The 20,638-nt window shown below is 52.0% G+C and overlaps 8 protein-coding genes, 3 non-coding genes and 1 pseudogene across 11 annotated transcripts; 6 read left to right on the forward strand and 6 right to left on the reverse strand.

The window, feature by feature from the left end:
* The first annotated feature begins 204 nt into the window (after positions 1-204).
* On the forward strand, positions 205-323 carry LOC135379829 (5S ribosomal RNA). The gene has a single exon (XR_010419283.1). It is a non-coding gene; the product is annotated as a 5S ribosomal RNA (ribosomal RNA).
* A 6,251-nt stretch (positions 324-6,574) lies between these two features.
* Positions 6,575-7,229, forward strand: LOC135379113 (histone H2A-like). The gene has a single exon (XM_064612369.1). It carries the CDS (start codon positions 6,664-6,666, stop codon positions 7,120-7,122), a length of 459 nt encoding a protein of 152 aa, XP_064468439.1. The 5' UTR covers positions 6,575-6,663; the 3' UTR covers positions 7,123-7,229.
* Positions 7,230-7,637: 408 nt separating this feature from the next.
* Positions 7,638-9,069, reverse strand: LOC135379119 (histone H3). Its single transcript, XM_064612375.1, has one exon. The coding sequence runs from the start codon at positions 8,367-8,369 to the stop codon at positions 7,959-7,961; it is 411 nt and encodes a 136-aa protein (XP_064468445.1). The 5' UTR covers positions 8,370-9,069; the 3' UTR covers positions 7,638-7,958.
* A 13-nt stretch (positions 9,070-9,082) lies between these two features.
* Positions 9,083-9,996, reverse strand: LOC135379123 (histone H4-like). The gene has a single exon (XM_064612379.1). It carries the CDS (start codon positions 9,470-9,472, stop codon positions 9,110-9,112), a length of 363 nt encoding a protein of 120 aa, XP_064468449.1. The 5' UTR covers positions 9,473-9,996; the 3' UTR covers positions 9,083-9,109.
* Positions 9,997-10,272: 276 nt separating this feature from the next.
* Positions 10,273-10,391, forward strand: LOC135379841 (5S ribosomal RNA). Its single transcript, XR_010419294.1, has one exon. It is a non-coding gene; the product is annotated as a 5S ribosomal RNA (ribosomal RNA).
* Positions 10,392-10,394: 3 nt separating this feature from the next.
* LOC135379120 (histone H2B) lies at positions 10,395-12,443 on the reverse strand. The gene has a single exon (XM_064612376.1). The coding sequence runs from the start codon at positions 11,360-11,362 to the stop codon at positions 10,988-10,990; it is 375 nt and encodes a 124-aa protein (XP_064468446.1). The 5' UTR covers positions 11,363-12,443; the 3' UTR covers positions 10,395-10,987.
* Positions 11,472-12,126, forward strand: LOC135379114 (histone H2A-like). The gene has a single exon (XM_064612370.1). The coding sequence runs from the start codon at positions 11,561-11,563 to the stop codon at positions 12,017-12,019; it is 459 nt and encodes a 152-aa protein (XP_064468440.1). The 5' UTR covers positions 11,472-11,560; the 3' UTR covers positions 12,020-12,126.
* A 91-nt stretch (positions 12,444-12,534) lies between the features above and the next one.
* Positions 12,535-13,966, reverse strand: LOC135379118 (histone H3). The gene has a single exon (XM_064612374.1). The coding sequence runs from the start codon at positions 13,264-13,266 to the stop codon at positions 12,856-12,858; it is 411 nt and encodes a 136-aa protein (XP_064468444.1). The 5' UTR covers positions 13,267-13,966; the 3' UTR covers positions 12,535-12,855.
* Positions 13,967-13,979: 13 nt separating this feature from the next.
* LOC135379125 (uncharacterized) lies at positions 13,980-19,752 on the reverse strand (annotated as a pseudogene).
* LOC135379853 (5S ribosomal RNA) lies at positions 15,170-15,288 on the forward strand. Its single transcript, XR_010419305.1, has one exon. It is a non-coding gene; the product is annotated as a 5S ribosomal RNA (ribosomal RNA).
* Positions 15,292-17,750, reverse strand: LOC135379121 (histone H2B). The gene has a single exon (XM_064612377.1). It carries the CDS (start codon positions 16,257-16,259, stop codon positions 15,885-15,887), a length of 375 nt encoding a protein of 124 aa, XP_064468447.1. The 5' UTR covers positions 16,260-17,750; the 3' UTR covers positions 15,292-15,884.
* LOC135379115 (histone H2A-like) lies at positions 16,369-17,023 on the forward strand. Its single transcript, XM_064612371.1, has one exon. The coding sequence runs from the start codon at positions 16,458-16,460 to the stop codon at positions 16,914-16,916; it is 459 nt and encodes a 152-aa protein (XP_064468441.1). The 5' UTR covers positions 16,369-16,457; the 3' UTR covers positions 16,917-17,023.
* Positions 19,753-20,638: the final 886 nt, after the last annotated feature.

Here is a 20,638-nt window from a genome sequence, read left to right on the forward strand (position 1 = left end):
GAGGCGCGAGCTGCTCCGTTTATTTCTCCGCCGAAATACCAACGTAATCGCGCGCAGGGACAACCAAATGCGCAAGGCGTTGGTTCGAGTACCGTGGCTGGCTAACCTTTTCACTGGCATCCTTCTCTGTTCAAGAAAAGCGCGTTCAACTGCGCTTCGTCCGCCAGCGCACGATACAATTCGTGCAGTTAAGCATGCCCTCTCGCCATCGGCCATACCATGCTGAATACGCCGGTTCTCGTCCGATCACCGAAGCTAAGCAGCATTGGGCTCGGTCAGTACTTGGGAGGGAGACCACCTGGGAACACCGAGTGCTGATGGCATCCTTTTCTTTTTTTTCTTCTTTTTTTTCCTAGTCGTTCACTGTGTCCGCATGATTTTCGCTGCCTGCAACAGTGCCTCCTGTTATTCTTTCTCTCTCTTCCTTTAATTTCCACTATTGTTTTCGCACTCCGCGCGTCATTGGCGCGAGCGCAACGGTTTGCAGTTTCGTGCGCATTGTGTTTGTGTATTTATTTATTTATTTATGTGTTGCTTGCTTGTATTCTGTTTTTTTTTTTTTTTTTTGTATCACTCCCGCTTGTCTGCTAATTTATTTGTGTCGCTCCCTCTTTATTACTGTTGTTATTATTATTATTATTCTGCCGTGGCGTCGCACCACACGAAAGAAAAGGGAGCACACCAGTAAATAAATAAATACATACATACATACGTACGTACGCAAACAAATAAAGAAAAAAGCAAAGAGTCAGGCGCGCACAGACAGAGACATACATACACACACACACACACAGACAGACACAAGAGCATTTTGGGTTTTTTCTACATGTCACGCAAGAACGCTCCGCCCCTGCGGAAAGCATTTGGGGTGGCCCTGAAAAGGGCCTTTGGTTGTTCTGGGTGGTGGTCGAACCGCAGCTTACTTGGAGCTCGTGTACTTGGTGACGGCCTTGGTACCTTCGGACACGGCGTGCTTGGCCAGCTCGCCGGGCAGCAGCAGGCGCACGGCGGTCTGTATCTCCCTACTGGTGATGGTCGACCGCTTGTTGTAGTGCGCCAGGCGCGAGGACTCGGCAGCGATGCGCTCGAAGATGTCGTTCACGAAGCTGTTCATGATGGACATGGCCTTGCTGGAAACGCCCGTGTCGGGATGTACCTGCTTCAGGACTTTGTAGATGTAGATGCTGAAGCTCTCCTTCCTCCTGCGCTTCTTCTTCTTCTTGTCCGTGGCACGGACGTTCTTCTGCGCCTTGCCGGCCTTCTTGACCGCTTTGCCCGAAGGTTGGGTGTATCGAGTTCTGTGCAGGACCAACTCCACAAGGGAGAAGATCCATAACCCTCTACACATCCGCTAAGCTAAGCTAAGCATTTAAATCCCCTTTGTCTATCCTTACATTATGGGTGCACAGATTGATACCCGACTTGCTCTCCGGAATTACTTCCGAGGCAGTTGCTTTCGGCTTTTATGCCGCCACTTCCGCATTCAGCGTAAGTAAGCAAACATTGCAGCCTTGTAATATCATATAATAACCCAGTAACCCTAAAATATTTTTACATATTTGTGCATTCATTGAACTAAATTTTGAAGAAAGGAGTATGGCCCAATTTGATTTTTTCCGTTTTCCAGATTGCTCTAAATCTTTCAGGACCCCATTTAAAGAATTCCCTCCCAAGCCATAACCTGATACAAAAATTAATTTTCCTAGTTACTATTAAATCCTGGCTTCCTGACCTATGGAAATGAAACCTTCTCTGACATCTGGCGTACCATATTTGGTATAGCGTTTCTGTCATTACCAGCCAATACAGTTTCTTATCCCTATTTCTCAGCTGAGGCAGTTCCAGGTTTATCAAATCCTTTTTGGTCAGTTGAGGCAGGTTGAAAGCTGTCCGAATCTTGCCCCATAAGAGTCTGGGCAGCTTGCATTCGAGGAAGCAGTGTTCTAAAGTTTCTGTTTTTCCACATTCAGCACACCTATCGTTATCGCTTACATGCCTCCTTACGAGGAACGATCCGACAGGTACTATTCTGTGAGCTATTTTCCATAGCAACGTTTTTCGTTTTCCCTCTATCCATTCGCTGTTCAAGCGTATCCATAAGCCGCTGTTACTGTCACTAGTTGTTCCGCCTTTTTCTTTATCCAAGATTTTATTGTATATGTCCTTAGCTGACATAGTCATTACGTCGCCAGTTATGTTTAATTTCCGGACAGCTTGTAGGACATCGTTGTAATGTCTTGGTTTGTCTGCTGCCGATGGTCCGTTCAAATTTGTGCGTTCTCCTGTTATAGTTTTTGCTTCAACGCCAAGCCAAAATTCTGCGAGATATTTTGTTAAACCTTCACTCTGTATCCTGATTACTGTGGTATGTACGTTTAGAGCTGTAGCGTAATTTATTATGTCACGTATTCCCCATCCTCCGTCTTGTTTTACATTCTTAAGGACACTCTGCGGAGCAAATTGTGTCTTTTCATTCCACACAAACTGGAAACACATCTTTTCCAGTCCCCGTGCAATGTCCTTTGTTGGTTGTTCAATTGCTGCTAGGTACCATAATTTGCTGTGTACTAATACATTAATGAAATTTGCTCTCACTGAGAGCGGGGCTTCCAAAGCTGAGTATTCTTTTAAGAATTCTTTGACTTCTCTCATTTTTTCAACCCAATTGCTTCTGCTGACACCGTTTGCGTTGAATTTAATTCCGAGAATTTTTACTTCATTTTTAATCGAAATTCCAATGTTAACTCTTGGTTTGAGACCTCCAATGTACATCAGAGCACTCTTGTTTTTGTTTATTTCTGCTCCAGATTTAATACTATACTCATGCATACTGTTTAATATTCCTTGTACTGATTTTTCGTCTGGGACCAGCACAGTCAAGTCGTCTGCATAGGCAAAAATTGCCTTTTCATTACCCCCTCTAGGGAGTGGAAAAACCCTTATTGCAGAATTGCTCTTTAACATTTTGATTAATCTTTCAAACCCCAAAACGTAGAGAAAGGGTGACAGGGGACACCCCTGTCTAACTCCATTTGTAATTTTAAAGGACCCGCTACATGGTCGGCCGTTTAATAGGACAGTGCTGGTACTTCCTTTGTATAGACCAATTACCATGTTTATGAATTCTTGACTCACGCCTACTTTTGCCAATTCGCTAAAAATGAAATCCCATCTTAGTTTATCAAAAGCTTTCCTTTGGTCGATGGTGGCTACGATTCCCTCTATTCTCCTCTGAGCTGACCACAACAAAGCGTCCCTGATGGCAGCAGTTTGTAGGAAGATATTTCTTCCCTGAACACTTGCACACTGGGCAGGAGAAACCATGGAGTTCATCAATGGGACTAAGCGGTCTGCCAGAATTTTTGCAATGATTTTGTAATCGGCGTTTAGGAGAGTTATGGGTCTCCAAGCATCAACCTCTTCTCTTCTTGTTTCATCTTTACATAGGAGAACGACATAGCCCTCATTGAGGGAGCCAAGAGACTCTCCATTCTCTAAAGCACTGTTGAAAACTTTAACTAGATGCGGCCCAATTAGCGACCAGTACTTCCGATAGAAACCAATCGGTATGCCGTCTGGGCCAGGGGAGGAGGCCTGTTTCATCCCAAGTACGGCTTTGAGAGCCTCCTGGACGGTTGCCGGGGAAATTTCCCTCCGGCCGGGGTGGCGGGCGCCGTCCTCGTACTGAGCGTAAATCTCGCTGAAGAAAGTAGTGACAACCTGCTCGATTTCATCGGGATTGGTTACCCTTTGGCCCTTGTCGTCGTACAGAGCTTCGATTGGGCTTTGCGTTTGGTTCAGGAATGCTTTTATAAGCTCCCTGGAGCACCATGTTTCCATTTTGTGACGCTTGGCCTGAGTGCGCATTTGCATAGTGAGCCAGCTCTGCTCCCTTAGGGCTTGCAGTTCGTTTTTGAGGGCTCTTATTTGCACCTCATGGTCGTCAGGAGCGGTGTCGTTTTCTAAAGTACGGATCTTGGACTCTATGGCCCCCACTCTCCTTCTCTCCTCCTCAACTCTCTGCCTTCCCTCTGTTTTCAGTAGGTTCTTTAGGGACTTCTTAACGCCCACCCACCAGCCCACACTGTGGTCACATCTTTGGGCCGCATCACCAAGAAGTTCTTTAATTTTTGAATCTATTTCTTTTATTTCTAATAAATCATTGTTTAAACGCCATGGTCTCCCGTGGAACCCAATCAAAGGGACATTGTTGAATGTCACTTCCACTGCCATGTGGTCAGAAACTGCGGTTGTGTCAATTGTTTCAGTTTTAACAGCACTCTGAGCCCACCTTCCTCTTGCATAGACCCTATCTAGTCTACTGGCGTTAGTGACACTAAAATGGGTGAAGCCCTGTTCGTTTCCATTGTTCTGACGCCATAAGTCTACAAAAGAGATGTCTCTGATTAGCTTCTTAAATTCTTCACTTCCCTGTCTGTTTTTGTGATGTCCCATTAATGTATCTAGGTTTTCGTTTATTACACAGTTAAAATCCCCCCCCATTATTATGTTAGTTGCACCCGCTACATAATAGTCTAGTCCTCTAAAAAATTCTGCAGATTCCTTCCTGTCGATGGGAGCGTATACGCTTATCATTCGTACTGTGCTGCTTCCACACGACAAGTCGACTGCTACAACTCTTCCATCGGTGTCTCTTTTGCTATTTATTACTTTACTGGCCAAGTGTGGCATGATGATTATGCCTACACCTCCCCAGTTCTTTTTACCAAAGCTCCAAAATGATCGCACACCAAAATCTCTTTCTATTTGTATCACTTCTTTACGTTTTGTTATGTGAGTTTCTTGTAAAAGGATGATTGCAACCCCCCGATTTTTTGCTATTCTAATGACCTCGTTTCTTATTAATTTGTTTTTGAAACCCCTTACATTTAATGTTAAAAGCTTAAGATTCATGATGGTGAGTTTTGGTGCTTTGGGATCCTGTTTTAGGTTTCACCTTTTTCGAGAACATGGGCAGGGAAGCTTAGCGCTTATTCTTTTTCCTTCTAGAACGGCGTGGTGTAGGTTCACCAGCCGCTTCCGGTTCTACTGATTCGCTTTCCACATCGCTGTGGACTTCGACGCTTTCCTGTACCAATCCCTTCTCATTTTCATCGTCCACTTCTGTGCCTAGCGATGTGGTGCTAGAGCTAGAGCTCTCAGTAAATGTGCTCCCAGTGAAGGAACCCAGGCTACTCCTGGATTCGTTACCTCGCGTTTCTTCAGCTTCCTTCTGTGTTTCAGGCACTGTGTTTACGTCCTGAATAACATCAGGTGATCCAGCCACTTGTGGCTCTGTTGCTTTCTCAACAGTTTCCTCAGTTTCTGCTGCCTTTTCTATTTCCTGTACTGCGTCTCCCGCTTCTATTTCCACTTCCAATTCTGGAAGTTGAGGTACTACTCTTTCCCTCTTATCCTTTTGTCCTTCCTTTTCTTTTTCCACTCCCGCTGTCGGGAGTTGAGGAAATTCTTCCTCATCTAAAACTTCCTCGCGTTGGTTTGCCCACTGGCCGTAATCCAGCTCAGCCCATGCGGAGCTTCGCGGTTTCCATGCCGCTTCCTCCTTTTCCTTACATTCACCGTCGCAAAAGCGGTTACAGCTTTTGCATTTCTGCTTCTCACAGTCTCTAGCAATGTGGCCGCCTGCGTTGCATCTTGCGCAACTTCTTGCCACTCCCACATAGTAACACTCCACCTTCATTCCTTTAATGAACGTGAAGTTGGGCACTGGGGTGTCCATTTCCATTAGGACTTTACGCGCGCCTGTTTCCAGGTCACTATGTTCACCTCTGTAGAATTCTCTCTCTACTTTCAATACTTTGCCGTATTTTTCAAGAGTTCTCTGAATGTCCGTATCTGCGTATTCTGCCGGGTAACGGAACACAGTGACCATCTTTACCCGTCTTCCAAGTGAGCGTAGCTCCACTTTTGATTCACCGATCATTACTGATCCGGCCGCTTTGGCCATCCGGACGCCTTCCATATCATGGAAGGTGACATCGTAATACCCGCCCTTTAATGGGCACACAGTCTTTACCTTCTTAGGGAAAGACTTCTTTACCGCCGCTGCGAGTTCAGGGCTAGCAGTGCCTCTCGGCATGCGCACCCTGAACGTCAACGGCAAGTCAGGCGGTTCTTTTCCCGCCATCGCCTTCTGGCGTTACTTAACACTTGTTTTTACCTAGGATAGTTTATTGGTTATGATCAACTTGAGTAAATATGTGGGTTAAATGATATGTAACGTAACTGCGTTACCAAATTAGGCCATACTCACGGTCTGGTGGTACTTGAAACACACGGTTAATAAAACTACTTCGTACACTGCTCGCAGCTGCACCTCACTGCTCCCGGCTGCACGCCGCTGCTCGCCGCTGTATCTCGCTCTGCTTCCCTATCCCTGGATGGATCCCGAAGGTTGGGGTGGCATGATGGCAGTGCTTCCAGCAACGTACTCGGAGGTGGCATGATGGCAGTGCTTCCAGCAACGTACTCGGAGAGGAATGCCCGTTTCCCTTCTCGAACCGCCCGTCGCTCGCTGCAAGCCTTGCTTTTCGGGGAACCGTACGCGGGAACGCCATTCGCTGCTTCCCGCCGGGCTCAGTCGCGCCGTGAGCGGCCCGCCATTGGTGCGCTTTCTCCGCCACGTGACCGCGCGTCTCCCGAATGCCGGCAGGCGCCGCAAAATGCTCGCCAGCATTGCTTAGTGGCTTCGGCCAGTCTGTCGTTAACCTCTCTAGCGTCAACATCATGTCAGGTCGTGGAAAAGGTGGAAAAGCCAAGGGAAAGAGCAAGACCCGGTCCAGCAGGGCAGGGCTCCAGTTTCCCGTCGGTCGTATTCATCGTCTCCTGCGCAAGGGCAACTACGCCGAGCGTGTGGGAGCAGGCGCCCCCGTTTACCTGGCCGCCGTGCTCGAATACCTCGCTGCTGAAGTGCTCGAGTTGGCGGGCAACGCCGCTCGCGACAACAAGAAGACGAGGATCATCCCCCGTCACCTCCAGCTGGCCATCCGCAACGACGAGGAGTTGAACAAGCTGCTGTCGGGCGTCACCATCGCGCAGGGTGGCGTGTTGCCCAACATCCAGGCCGTCCTCCTGCCCAAGAAGACGGAGAAGAAGGCCTAAGCCTACCGGACACCGCGAGGAAGAACACAAAACGGTCCTTTTCAGGACCACCACATGTTTGTCACGGTGGGCTAGCGCACTGCGAGTAGAAAAAACCCTGAATCTGCTTTGTGTCCTGTTTCTTGCATGCATGACGGCGCGTTTGCGCCTTTTCCTGTCGCTCGAGTGGTGACAACGTTACCTCCCACCCCTTTATTTATTTATCGTTAATATTAGTCGTCGTCTGTCTTGTTAACGGTAACATGGTCTTCTCGCCGTCCCCTTTTGTGCAAAAGCGCGTCAACATACAGACAGAACCGCGCCATGGCTGGCGGCTCTCGGAATTCCGGAGCGGTCGGTCGAATGCCGCGCTTCCCGTTCACTCGTTTTATTTATTTATTCCTTCATTCATTTATTTAGTCAGTTATTCAATCACCTATGCAGCTAAGGGATCCGCTTTAAATTTTTAAAAACCTGATGGAACAAAACACACCGCTTTGGCGCGTGTAAAAAAAAAAAAAAAAGAAAAGAAAAGGCACCTTTCCTTCTGTTTATTAGCACTGTCGCTTATGAGCATCATGGGAAACGTTCGCTTCCCGTTTCGCTGGCGGCAAACTCCTTGGGCGTTTGGGACAACGAGAGCACTACGAAGAGCGCGCGCCACGCACGACAATAAAGGCCCCGTGCTCACGCCAGCCCAAGAAATGTGCCCCCAGCAAAACTTACTTGCTCTTATGCGCATCCAACAGCTCGCGTTTGGGTTTCAACGCAGTGCAAAGCCTTTGCAGTAAGCAATTGGGTGGCCCTGAAGAGGGCCGTTTGTTTGTTGTTGTTGCTGCTGTGTCGAAGCGGGCCGTCTAAGCACGTTCGCCGCGGATGCGACGAGCCAGCTGGATGTCCTTTGGCATGATGGTGACGCGCTTGGCGTGGATGGCGCACAGGTTGGTGTCCTCGAACAGGCCGACAAGGTAGGCTTCGCTGGCCTCCTGCAGTGCCATCACGGCGGAGCTCTGGAAGCGCAGGTCGGTCTTGAAATCCTGGGCGATTTCGCGGACCAGGCGCTGGAAGGGCAGCTTGCGGATGAGCAGCTCCGTGGACTTCTGGTAACGGCGGATTTCACGCAGGGCGACCGTGCCGGGCCTGTACCTGTGAGGTTTCTTGACGCCTCCGGTGGCCGGCGCGCTCTTCCTTGCAGCCTTGGTGGCCAGCTGCTTCCTGGGTGCCTTGCCACCGGTACTCTTACGAGCAGTCTGCTTGGTACGTGCCATTCTAGCCTGTGCTGTAGCCGGGACTCAACGAAAACGGTGTGCCGCGACGCTGGGACGACTTCAACTGAGGGGCTCCCACGTCCACGGCACGATTGCTCGCCGCGCCGACCAATCGGGGAGCAGCTGCAGGTCGCCAGAATGCCGGCGGCCGCGGCGCGCGATATGCTGCTCCCGCGACGATCGCTGCCCTTTTTAAATTAATTCTCTGTCATTGTTTCAATTTGCGTAATCTGTCACCGTGTGCGTCTGCCTGTCCTTCCTTCATTTATCTACTGATGCACAGCCCTTCTTTCTGCCACGCTTTCAGGCGAATTTTTTATTTATTTTTATTCTTCTTCTTTCAAGTGCAGCACTCTGGTCCCTTGTGGCAACGGCCACAACAGTGCCGACGCTAACGAACGTAAATGAATGAGCCAGCGAACGAACGAACGAAAGCATGCATTTCTGACACGTCGATACTGCTCGTGGCGTCCGCTGCCCAAAACGGCCCCCTAATGGTGCTCGTACCTTTGCTGCAGCCGGCCAGGCGCTTTATTTTGCACTGTGCGCGTCGGCACCGGGAAGCAAAAGGTAGCGAGCGAACGCAACACTAACACTGCAAAACCTCTCTCGTTGGGTGTTTTCCATGCTAACGCATAGGCGAGCCTCACGCTCAGGCTTTTGGGTGGCCCTGAAGAGGGCCGTTTTTTGTGTCTGCTGTTTTCGTGGACGCTGGTCTGGATATCCGCGGAGCGAGTCGCTTAGCCACCGAAGCCGTAGAGGGTGCGGCCCTGGCGCTTGAGGGCGTACACGACGTCCATCGCAGTCACCGTCTTGCGCTTGGCGTGCTCGGTGTAAGTCACAGCGTCGCGGATGACGTTCTCCAGGAATACCTTGAGCACTCCACGGGTCTCCTCGTAGATGAGTCCAGAGATGCGCTTCACGCCACCGCGGCGAGCCAGACGGCGGATAGCAGGCTTGGTGATGCCCTGGATGTTGTCCCGAAGAACCTTGCGATGACGCTTGGCTCCTCCTTTGCCGAGACCCTTGCCACCTTTTCCTCTGCCTGACATAGCTGCTACCTCTGCTGGAATGCGATGCGAGCGAGCGACTGATGCTTGCATACGGCGCTCGCACGCCGGCCACGACGGAGGCGCCTCTCTGGCCAATGGGGAGGCAGTTCGCGCGTCCCGCAAAATGCTGCGCCAGCGGCCGTCGGCGGAATGCCCGTGTCGTCTGCTGCATGTACTCGCTTTTACTGTTCTCTCTGTTTAATTTATTTATTTATATATTTATTTATTAAAAACCGGGGCCGCTTATCTAGCTAGATGTATGCATGTGTGCCCCTTTAAACCCTTGCTGAGTCCCTTACCGACTCATCCCCTTTCTTGTGATTATTATTATTCCTTTGGTTAGCGGCAATTTGACATCTTCCGCGCTTTCGCCTCTGCGCTAAGCCGTCGCGCTCTCGCCGTCTTTCCCACGCTGCTCGCTACCTGCTCCAATAGTTTGTTTGTTTATTTTTCCCTCCGTCCGACTACGTCCGAAAACCGCAACGTCGTACAGCCGCGTTCTCCAAAAATTGGACTCCACGCCGCCTCTACATGCGATTTCCGCTACGCGCCGCTTCTCTCTTTCTTGCTATCGTCGTTGCTAGTATTCTCGTCACTAACATGACAGCTGTTATCATTGCACGTAACCATGCAGTAGCCCCACAAACGAGGCGCGAGCTGCTCCGTTTATTTCTCCGCCGAAATACCAACGTAATCGCGCGCAGGGACAACCAAATGCGCAAGGCGTTGGTTCGAGTACCGTGGCTGGCTAACCTTTTCACTGGCATCCTTCTCTGTTCAAGAAAAGCGCGTTCAACTGCGCTTCGTCCGCCAGCGCACGATACAATTCGTGCAGTTAAGCATGCCCTCTCGCCATCGGCCATACCATGCTGAATACGCCGGTTCTCGTCCGATCACCGAAGCTAAGCAGCATTGGGCTCGGTCAGTACTTGGGAGGGAGACCACCTGGGAACACCGAGTGCTGATGGCATCCTTTTCTTTTTTTTCTTCTTTTTTTTCCTAGTCGTTCACTGTGTCCGCATGATTTTCGCTGCCTGCAACAGTGCCTCCTGTTATTCTTTCTCTCTCTTCCTTTAATTTCCACTATTGTTTTCGCACTCCGCGCGTCATTGGCGCGAGCGCAACGGTTTGCAGTTTCGTGCGCATTGTGTTTGTGTATTTATTTATTTATTTATGTGTTGCTTGCTTGTATTCTGTTTTTTTTTTTTTTTTTTGTATCACTCCCGCTTGTCTGCTAATTTATTTGTGTCGCTCCCTCTTTATTACTGTTGTTATTATTATTATTATTCTGCCGTGGCGTCGCACCACACGAAAGAAAAGGGAGCACACCAGTAAATAAATAAATACATACATACATACGTACGTACGCAAACAAATAAAGAAAAAAGCAAAGAGTCAGGCGCGCACAGACAGAGACATACATACACACACACACACACAGACAGACACAAGAGCATTTTGGGTTTTTTCTACATGTCACGCAAGAACGCTCCGCCCCTGCGGAAAGCATTTGGGGTGGCCCTGAAAAGGGCCTTTGGTTGTTCTGGGTGGTGGTCGAACCGCAGCTTACTTGGAGCTCGTGTACTTGGTGACGGCCTTGGTACCTTCGGACACGGCGTGCTTGGCCAGCTCGCCGGGCAGCAGCAGGCGCACGGCGGTCTGTATCTCCCTACTGGTGATGGTCGACCGCTTGTTGTAGTGCGCCAGGCGCGAGGACTCGGCAGCGATGCGCTCGAAGATGTCGTTCACGAAGCTGTTCATGATGGACATGGCCTTGCTGGAAACGCCCGTGTCGGGATGTACCTGCTTCAGGACTTTGTAGATGTAGATGCTGAAGCTCTCCTTCCTCCTGCGCTTCTTCTTCTTCTTGTCCGTGGCACGGACGTTCTTCTGCGCCTTGCCGGCCTTCTTGACCGCTTTGCCCGAAGGTTGGGGTGGCATGATGGCAGTGCTTCCAGCAACGTACTCGGAGAGGAATGCCCGTTTCCCTTCTCGAACCGCCCGTCGCTCGCTGCAAGCCTTGCTTTTCGGGGAACCGTACGCGGGAACGCCATTCGCTGCTTCCCGCCGGGCTCAGTCGCGCCGTGAGCGGCCCGCCATTGGTGCGCTTTCTCCGCCACGTGACCGCGCGTCTCCCGAATGCCGGCAGGCGCCGCAAAATGCTCGCCAGCATTGCTTAGTGGCTTCGGCCAGTCTGTCGTTAACCTCTCTAGCGTCAACATCATGTCAGGTCGTGGAAAAGGTGGAAAAGCCAAGGGAAAGAGCAAGACCCGGTCCAGCAGGGCAGGGCTCCAGTTTCCCGTCGGTCGTATTCATCGTCTCCTGCGCAAGGGCAACTACGCCGAGCGTGTGGGAGCAGGCGCCCCCGTTTACCTGGCCGCCGTGCTCGAATACCTCGCTGCTGAAGTGCTCGAGTTGGCGGGCAACGCCGCTCGCGACAACAAGAAGACGAGGATCATCCCCCGTCACCTCCAGCTGGCCATCCGCAACGACGAGGAGTTGAACAAGCTGCTGTCGGGCGTCACCATCGCGCAGGGTGGCGTGTTGCCCAACATCCAGGCCGTCCTCCTGCCCAAGAAGACGGAGAAGAAGGCCTAAGCCTACCGGACACCGCGAGGAAGAACACAAAACGGTCCTTTTCAGGACCACCACATGTTTGTCACGGTGGGCTAGCGCACTGCGAGTAGAAAAAACCCTGAATCTGCTTTGTGTCCTGTTTCTTGCATGCATGACGGCGCGTTTGCGCCTTTTCCTGTCGCTCGAGTGGTGACAACGTTACCTCCCACCCCTTTATTTATTTATCGTTAATATTAGTCGTCGTCTGTCTTGTTAACGGTAACATGGTCTTCTCGCCGTCCCCTTTTGTGCAAAAGCGCGTCAACATACAGACAGAACCGCGCCATGGCTGGCGGCTCTCGGAATTCCGGAGCGGTCGGTCGAATGCCGCGCTTCCCGTTCACTCGTTTTATTTATTTATTCCTTCATTCATTTATTTAGTCAGTTATTCAATCACCTATGCAGCTAAGGGATCCGCTTTAAATTTTTAAAAACCTGATGGAACAAAACACACCGCTTTGGCGCGTGTAAAAAAAAAAAAAAAAGAAAAGAAAAGGCACCTTTCCTTCTGTTTATTAGCACTGTCGCTTATGAGCATCATGGGAAACGTTCGCTTCCCGTTTCGCTGGCGGCAAACTCCTTGGGCGTTTGGGACAACGAGAGCACTACGAAGAGCGCGCGCCACGCACGACAATAAAGGCCCCGTGCTCACGCCAGCCCAAGAAATGTGCCCCCAGCAAAACTTACTTGCTCTTATGCGCATCCAACAGCTCGCGTTTGGGTTTCAACGCAGTGCAAAGCCTTTGCAGTAAGCAATTGGGTGGCCCTGAAGAGGGCCGTTTGTTTGTTGTTGTTGCTGCTGTGTCGAAGCGGGCCGTCTAAGCACGTTCGCCGCGGATGCGACGAGCCAGCTGGATGTCCTTTGGCATGATGGTGACGCGCTTGGCGTGGATGGCGCACAGGTTGGTGTCCTCGAACAGGCCGACAAGGTAGGCTTCGCTGGCCTCCTGCAGTGCCATCACGGCGGAGCTCTGGAAGCGCAGGTCGGTCTTGAAATCCTGGGCGATTTCGCGGACCAGGCGCTGGAAGGGCAGCTTGCGGATGAGCAGCTCCGTGGACTTCTGGTAACGGCGGATTTCACGCAGGGCGACCGTGCCGGGCCTGTACCTGTGAGGTTTCTTGACGCCTCCGGTGGCCGGCGCGCTCTTCCTTGCAGCCTTGGTGGCCAGCTGCTTCCTGGGTGCCTTGCCACCGGTACTCTTACGAGCAGTCTGCTTGGTACGTGCCATTCTAGCCTGTGCTGTAGCCGGGACTCAACGAAAACGGTGTGCCGCGACGCTGGGACGACTTCAACTGAGGGGCTCCCACGTCCACGGCACGATTGCTCGCCGCGCCGACCAATCGGGGAGCAGCTGCAGGTCGCCAGAATGCCGGCGGCCGCGGCGCGCGATATGCTGCTCCCGCGACGATCGCTGCCCTTTTTAAATTAATTCTCTGTCATTGTTTCAATTTGCGTAATCTGTCACCGTGTGCGTCTGCCTGTCCTTCCTTCATTTATCTACTGATGCACAGCCCTTCTTTCTGCCACGCTTTCAGGCGAATTTTTTATTTATTTTTATTCTTCTTCTTTCAAGTGCAGCACTCTGGTCCCTTGTGGCAACGGCCACAACAGTGCCGACGCTAACGAACGTAAATGAATGAGCCAGCGAACGAACGAACGAAAGCATGCATTTCTGACACGTCGATACTGCTCGTGGCGTCCGCTGCCCAAAACGGCCCCCTAATGGTGCTCGTACCTTTGCTGCAGCCGGCCAGGCGCTTTATTTTGCACTGTGCGCGTCGGCACCGGGAAGCAAAAGGTAGCGAGCGAACGCAACACTAACACTGCAAAACCTCTCTCGTTGGGTGTTTTCCATGCTAACGCATAGGCGAGCCTCACGCTCAGGCTTTTGGGTGGCCCTGAAGAGGGCCGTTTTTTGTGTCTGCTGTTTTCGTGGACGCTGGTCTGGATATCCGCGGAGCGAGTCGCTTAGCCACCGAAGCCGTAGAGGGTGCGGCCCTGGCGCTTGAGGGCGTACACGACGTCCATCGCAGTCACCGTCTTGCGCTTGGCGTGCTCGGTGTAAGTCACAGCGTCGCGGATGACGTTCTCCAGGAATACCTTGAGCACTCCACGGGTCTCCTCGTAGATGAGTCCAGAGATGCGCTTCACGCCACCGCGGCGAGCCAGACGGCGGATAGCAGGCTTGGTGATGCCCTGGATGTTGTCCCGAAGAACCTTGCGATGACGCTTGGCTCCTCCTTTGCCGAGACCCTTGCCACCTTTTCCTCTGCCTGACATAGCTGCTACCTCTGCTGGAATGCGATGCGAGCGAGCGACTGATGCTTGCATACGGCGCTCGCACGCCGGCCACGACGGAGGCGCCTCTCTGGCCAATGGGGAGGCAGTTCGCGCGTCCCGCAAAATGCTGCGCCAGCGGCCGTCGGCGGAATGCCCGTGTCGTCTGCTGCATGTACTCGCTTTTACTGTTCTCTCTGTTTAATTTATTTATTTATATATTTATTTATTAAAAACCGGGGCCGCTTATCTAGCTAGATGTATGCATGTGTGCCCCTTTAAACCCTTGCTGAGTCCCTTACCGACTCATCCCCTTTCTTGTGATTATTATTATTCCTTTGGTTAGCGGCAATTTGACATCTTCCGCGCTTTCGCCTCTGCGCTAAGCCGTCGCGCTCTCGCCGTCTTTCCCACGCTGCTCGCTACCTGCTCCAATAGTTTGTTTGTTTATTTTTCCCTCCGTCCGACTACGTCCGAAAACCGCAACGTCGTACAGCCGCGTTCTCCAAAAATTGGACTCCACGCCGCCTCTACATGCGATTTCCGCTACGCGCCGCTTCTCTCTTTCTTGCTATCGTCGTTGCTAGTATTCTCGTCACTAACATGACAGCTGTTATCATTGCACGTAACCATGCAGTAGCCCCACAAACGAGGCGCGAGCTGCTCCGTTTATTTCTCCGCCGAAATACCAACGTAATCGCGCGCAGGGACAACCAAATGCGCAAGGCGTTGGTTCGAGTACCGTGGCTGGCTAACCTTTTCACTGGCATCCTTCTCTGTTCAAGAAAAGCGCGTTCAACTGCGCTTCGTCCGCCAGCGCACGATACAATTCGTGCAGTTAAGCATGCCCTCTCGCCATCGGCCATACCATGCTGAATACGCCGGTTCTCGTCCGATCACCGAAGCTAAGCAGCATTGGGCTCGGTCAGTACTTGGGAGGGAGACCACCTGGGAACACCGAGTGCTGATGGCATCCTTTTCTTTTTTTTCTTCTTTTTTTTCCTAGTCGTTCACTGTGTCCGCATGATTTTCGCTGCCTGCAACAGTGCCTCCTGTTATTCTTTCTCTCTCTTCCTTTAATTTCCACTATTGTTTTCGCACTCCGCGCGTCATTGGCGCGAGCGCAACGGTTTGCAGTTTCGTGCGCATTGTGTTTGTGTATTTATTTATTTATTTATGTGTTGCTTGCTTGTATTCTGTTTTTTTTTTTTTTTTTTGTATCACTCCCGCTTGTCTGCTAATTTATTTGTGTCGCTCCCTCTTTATTACTGTTGTTATTATTATTATTATTCTGCCGTGGCGTCGCACCACACGAAAGAAAAGGGAGCACACCAGTAAATAAATAAATACATACATACATACGTACGTACGCAAACAAATAAAGAAAAAAGCAAAGAGTCAGGCGCGCACAGACAGAGACATACATACACACACACACACACAGACAGACACAAGAGCATTTTGGGTTTTTTCTACATGTCACGCAAGAACGCTCCGCCCCTGCGGAAAGCATTTGGGGTGGCCCTGAAAAGGGCCTTTGGTTGTTCTGGGTGGTGGTCGAACCGCAGCTTACTTGGAGCTCGTGTACTTGGTGACGGCCTTGGTACCTTCGGACACGGCGTGCTTGGCCAGCTCGCCGGGCAGCAGCAGGCGCACGGCGGTCTGTATCTCCCTACTGGTGATGGTCGACCGCTTGTTGTAGTGCGCCAGGCGCGAGGACTCGGCAGCGATGCGCTCGAAGATGTCGTTCACGAAGCTGTTCATGATGGACATGGCCTTGCTGGAAACGCCCGTGTCGGGATGTACCTGCTTCAGGACTTTGTAGATGTAGATGCTGAAGCTCTCCTTCCTCCTGCGCTTCTTCTTCTTCTTGTCCGTGGCACGGACGTTCTTCTGCGCCTTGCCGGCCTTCTTGACCGCTTTGCCCGAAGGTTGGGGTGGCATGATGGCAGTGCTTCCAGCAACGTACTCGGAGAGGAATGCCCGTTTCCCTTCTCGAACCGCCCGTCGCTCGCTGCAAGCCTTGCTTTTCGGGGAACCGTACGCGGGAACGCCATTCGCTGCTTCCCGCCGGGCTCAGTCGCGCCGTGAGCGGCCCGCCATTGGTGCGCTTTCTCCGCCACGTGACCGCGCGTCTCCCGAATGCCGGCAGGCGCCGCAAAATGCTCGCCAGCATTGCTTAGTGGCTTCGGCCAGTCTGTCGTTAACCTCTCTAGCGTCAACATCATGTCAGGTCGTGGAAAAGGTGGAAAAGCCAAGGGAAAGAGCAAGACCCGGTCCAGCAGGGCAGGGCTCCAGTTTCCCGTCGGTCGTATTCATCGTCTCCTGCGCAAGGGCAACTACGCCGAGCGTGTGGGAGCAGGCGCCCCCGTTTACCTGGCCGCCGTGCTCGAATACCTCGCTGCTGAAGTGCTCGAGTTGGCGGGCAACGCCGCTCGCGACAACAAGAAGACGAGGATCATCCCCCGTCACCTCCAGCTGGCCATCCGCAACGACGAGGAGTTGAACAAGCTGCTGTCGGGCGTCACCATCGCGCAGGGTGGCGTGTTGCCCAACATCCAGGCCGTCCTCCTGCCCAAGAAGACGGAGAAGAAGGCCTAAGCCTACCGGACACCGCGAGGAAGAACACAAAACGGTCCTTTTCAGGACCACCACATGTTTGTCACGGTGGGCTAGCGCACTGCGAGTAGAAAAAACCCTGAATCTGCTTTGTGTCCTGTTTCTTGCATGCATGACGGCGCGTTTGCGCCTTTTCCTGTCGCTCGAGTGGTGACAACGTTACCTCCCACCCCTTTATTTATTTATCGTTAATATTAGTCGTCGTCTGTCTTGTTAACGGTAACATGGTCTTCTCGCCGTCCCCTTTTGTGCAAAAGCGCGTCAACATACAGACAGAACCGCGCCATGGCTGGCGGCTCTCGGAATTCCGGAGCGGTCGGTCGAATGCCGCGCTTCCCGTTCACTCGTTTTATTTATTTATTCCTTCATTCATTTATTTAGTCAGTTATTCAATCACCTATGCAGCTAAGGGATCCGCTTTAAATTTTTAAAAACCTGATGGAACAAAACACACCGCTTTGGCGCGTGTAAAAAAAAAAAAAAAAGAAAAGAAAAGGCACCTTTCCTTCTGTTTATTAGCACTGTCGCTTATGAGCATCATGGGAAACGTTCGCTTCCCGTTTCGCTGGCGGCAAACTCCTTGGGCGTTTGGGACAACGAGAGCACTACGAAGAGCGCGCGCCACGCACGACAATAAAGGCCCCGTGCTCACGCCAGCCCAAGAAATGTGCCCCCAGCAAAACTTACTTGCTCTTATGCGCATCCAACAGCTCGCGTTTGGGTTTCAACGCAGTGCAAAGCCTTTGCAGTAAGCAATTGGGTGGCCCTGAAGAGGGCCGTTTGTTTGTTGTTGTTGCTGCTGTGTCGAAGCGGGCCGTCTAAGCACGTTCGCCGCGGATGCGACGAGCCAGCTGGATGTCCTTTGGCATGATGGTGACGCGCTTGGCGTGGATGGCGCACAGGTTGGTGTCCTCGAACAGGCCGACAAGGTAGGCTTCGCTGGCCTCCTGCAGTGCCATCACGGCGGAGCTCTGGAAGCGCAGGTCGGTCTTGAAATCCTGGGCGATTTCGCGGACCAGGCGCTGGAAGGGCAGCTTGCGGATGAGCAGCTCCGTGGACTTCTGGTAACGGCGGATTTCACGCAGGGCGACCGTGCCGGGCCTGTACCTGTGAGGTTTCTTGACGCCTCCGGTGGCCGGCGCGCTCTTCCTTGCAGCCTTGGTGGCCAGCTGCTTCCTGGGTGCCTTGCCACCGGTACTCTTACGAGCAGTCTGCTTGGTACGTGCCATTCTAGCCTGTGCTGTAGCCGGGACTCAACGAAAACGGTGTGCCGCGACGCTGGGACGACTTCAACTGAGGGGCTCCCACGTCCACGGCACGATTGCTCGCCGCGCCGACCAATCGGGGAGCAGCTGCAGGTCGCCAGAATGCCGGCGGCCGCGGCGCGCGATATGCTGCTCCCGCGACGATCGCTGCCCTTTTTAAATTAATTCTCTGTCATTGTTTCAATTTGCGTAATCTGTCACCGTGTGCGTCTGCCTGTCCTTCCTTCATTTATCTACTGATGCACAGCCCTTCTTTCTGCCACGCTTTCAGGCGAATTTTTTATTTATTTTTATTCTTCTTCTTTCAAGTGCAGCACTCTGGTCCCTTGTGGCAACGGCCACAACAGTGCCGACGCTAACGAACGTAAATGAATGAGCCAGCGAACGAACGAACGAAAGCATGCATTTCTGACACGTCGATACTGCTCGTGGCGTCCGCTGCCCAAAACGGCCCCCTAATGGTGCTCGTACCTTTGCTGCAGCCGGCCAGGCGCTTTATTTTGCACTGTGCGCGTCGGCACCGGGAAGCAAAAGGTAGCGAGCGAACGCAACACTAACACTGCAAAACCTCTCTCGTTGGGTGTTTTCCATGCTAACGCATAGGCGAGCCTCACGCTCAGGCTTTTGGGTGGCCCTGAAGAGGGCCGTTTTTTGTGTCTGCTGTTTTCGTGGACGCTGGTCTGGATATCCGCGGAGCGAGTCGCTTAGCCACCGAAGCCGTAGAGGGTGCGGCCCTGGCGCTTGAGGGCGTACACGACGTCCATCGCAGTCACCGTCTTGCGCTTGGCGTGCTCGGTGTAAGTCACAGCGTCGCGGATGACGTTCTCCAGGAATACCTTGAGCACTCCACGGGTCTCCTCGTAGATGAGTCCAGAGATGCGCTTCACGCCACCGCGGCGAGCCAGACGGCGGATAGCAGGCTTGGTGATGCCCTGGATGTTGTCCCGAAGAACCTTGCGATGACGCTTGGCTCCTCCTTTGCCGAGACCCTTGCCACCTTTTCCTCTGCCTGACATAGCTGCTACCTCTGCTGGAATGCGATGCGAGCGAGCGACTGATGCTTGCATACGGCGCTCGCACGCCGGCCACGACGGAGGCGCCTCTCTGGCCAATGGGGAGGCAGTTCGCGCGTCCCGCAAAATGCTGCGCCAGCGGCCGTCGGCGGAATGCCCGTGTCGTCTGCTGCATGTACTCGCTTTTACTGTTCTCTCTGTTTAATTTATTTATTTATATATTTATTTATTAAAAACCGGGGCCGCTTATCTAGCTAGATGTATGCATGTGTGCCCCTTTAAACCCTTGCTGAGTCCCTTACCGACTCATCCCCTTTCTTGTGATTATTATTATTCCTTTGGTTAGCGGCAATTTGACATCTTCCGCGCTTTCGCCTCTGCGCTAAGCCGTCGCGCTCTCGCCGTCTTTCCCACGCTGCTCGCTACCTGCTCCAATAGTTTGTTTGTTTATTTTTCCCTCCGTCCGACTACGTCCGAAAACCGCAACGTCGTACAGCCGCGTTCTCCAAAAATTGGACTCCACGCCGCCTCTACATGCGATTTCCGCTACGAACAAGCTGCTGTCGGGCGTCACCATCGCGCAGGGTGGCGTGTTGCCCAACATCCAGGCCGTCCTCCTGCCCAAGAAGACGGAGAAGAAGGCCTAAGCCTACCGGACACCGCGAGGAAGAACACAAAACGGTCCTTTTCAGGACCACCACATGTTTGTCACGGTGGGCTAGCGCACTGCGAGTAGAAAAAAACCCTGAATCTGCTTTGTGTCCTGTTTCTTGCATGCATGACGGCGCGTTTGCGCCTTTTCCTGTCGCTCGAGTGGTGACAACGTTACCTCCCACCCCTTTATTTATTTATCGTTAATATTAGTCGTCGTCTGTCTTGTTAACGGTAACATGGTCTTCTCGCCGTCCCCTTTTGTGCAAAAGCGCGTCAACATACAGACAGAACCGCGCCATGGCTGGCGGCTCTCGGAATTCCGGAGCGGTCGGTCGAATGCCGCGCTTCCCGTTCACTCGTTTTATTTATTTATTCCTTCATTCATTTATTTAGTCAGTTATTCAATCACCTATGCAGCTAAGGGATCCGCTTTAAATTTTTAAAAACCTGATGGAACAAAACACACCGCTTTGGCGCGTGTAAAAAAAAAAAAAAAAAGAAAAGAAAAGGCACCTTTCCTTCTGTTTATTAGCACTGTCGCTTATGAGCATCATGGGAAACGTTCGCTTCCCGTTTCGCTGGCGGCAAACTCCTTGGGCGTTTGGGACAACGAGAGCACTACGAAGAGCGCGCGCCACGCACGACAATAAAGGCCCCGTGCTCACGCCAGCCCAAGAAATGTGCCCCCAGCAAAACTTACTTGCTCTTATGCGCATCCAACAGCTCGCGTTTGGGTTTCAACGCAGTGCAAAGCCTTTGCAGTAAGCAATTG

Source organism: Ornithodoros turicata, chromosome 1 (assembly GCF_037126465.1).
Source record: "Ornithodoros turicata isolate Travis chromosome 1, ASM3712646v1, whole genome shotgun sequence".
NCBI classification, from domain to species: Eukaryota; Metazoa; Arthropoda; class Arachnida; order Ixodida; family Argasidae; genus Ornithodoros; species Ornithodoros turicata.

Excerpts from the sequence above, each read along its gene's own strand:
- LOC135379113 (XM_064612369.1), top strand. The coding sequence starts at position 6,664 with ATGCCGGCAGGCGCCGCAAAATGCTCGCCAGCATTGCTTAGTGGCTTC.
- LOC135379119 (XM_064612375.1), bottom strand. The coding sequence starts at position 8,369 with ATGGCACGTACCAAGCAGACTGCTCGTAAGAGTACCGGTGGCAAGGCA.
- LOC135379123 (XM_064612379.1), bottom strand. The coding sequence starts at position 9,472 with ATGCAAGCATCAGTCGCTCGCTCGCATCGCATTCCAGCAGAGGTAGCA.
- LOC135379120 (XM_064612376.1), bottom strand. The coding sequence starts at position 11,362 with ATGCCACCCCAACCTTCGGGCAAAGCGGTCAAGAAGGCCGGCAAGGCG.
- LOC135379114 (XM_064612370.1), top strand. The coding sequence starts at position 11,561 with ATGCCGGCAGGCGCCGCAAAATGCTCGCCAGCATTGCTTAGTGGCTTC.
- LOC135379118 (XM_064612374.1), bottom strand. The coding sequence starts at position 13,266 with ATGGCACGTACCAAGCAGACTGCTCGTAAGAGTACCGGTGGCAAGGCA.
- LOC135379121 (XM_064612377.1), bottom strand. The coding sequence starts at position 16,259 with ATGCCACCCCAACCTTCGGGCAAAGCGGTCAAGAAGGCCGGCAAGGCG.
- LOC135379115 (XM_064612371.1), top strand. The coding sequence starts at position 16,458 with ATGCCGGCAGGCGCCGCAAAATGCTCGCCAGCATTGCTTAGTGGCTTC.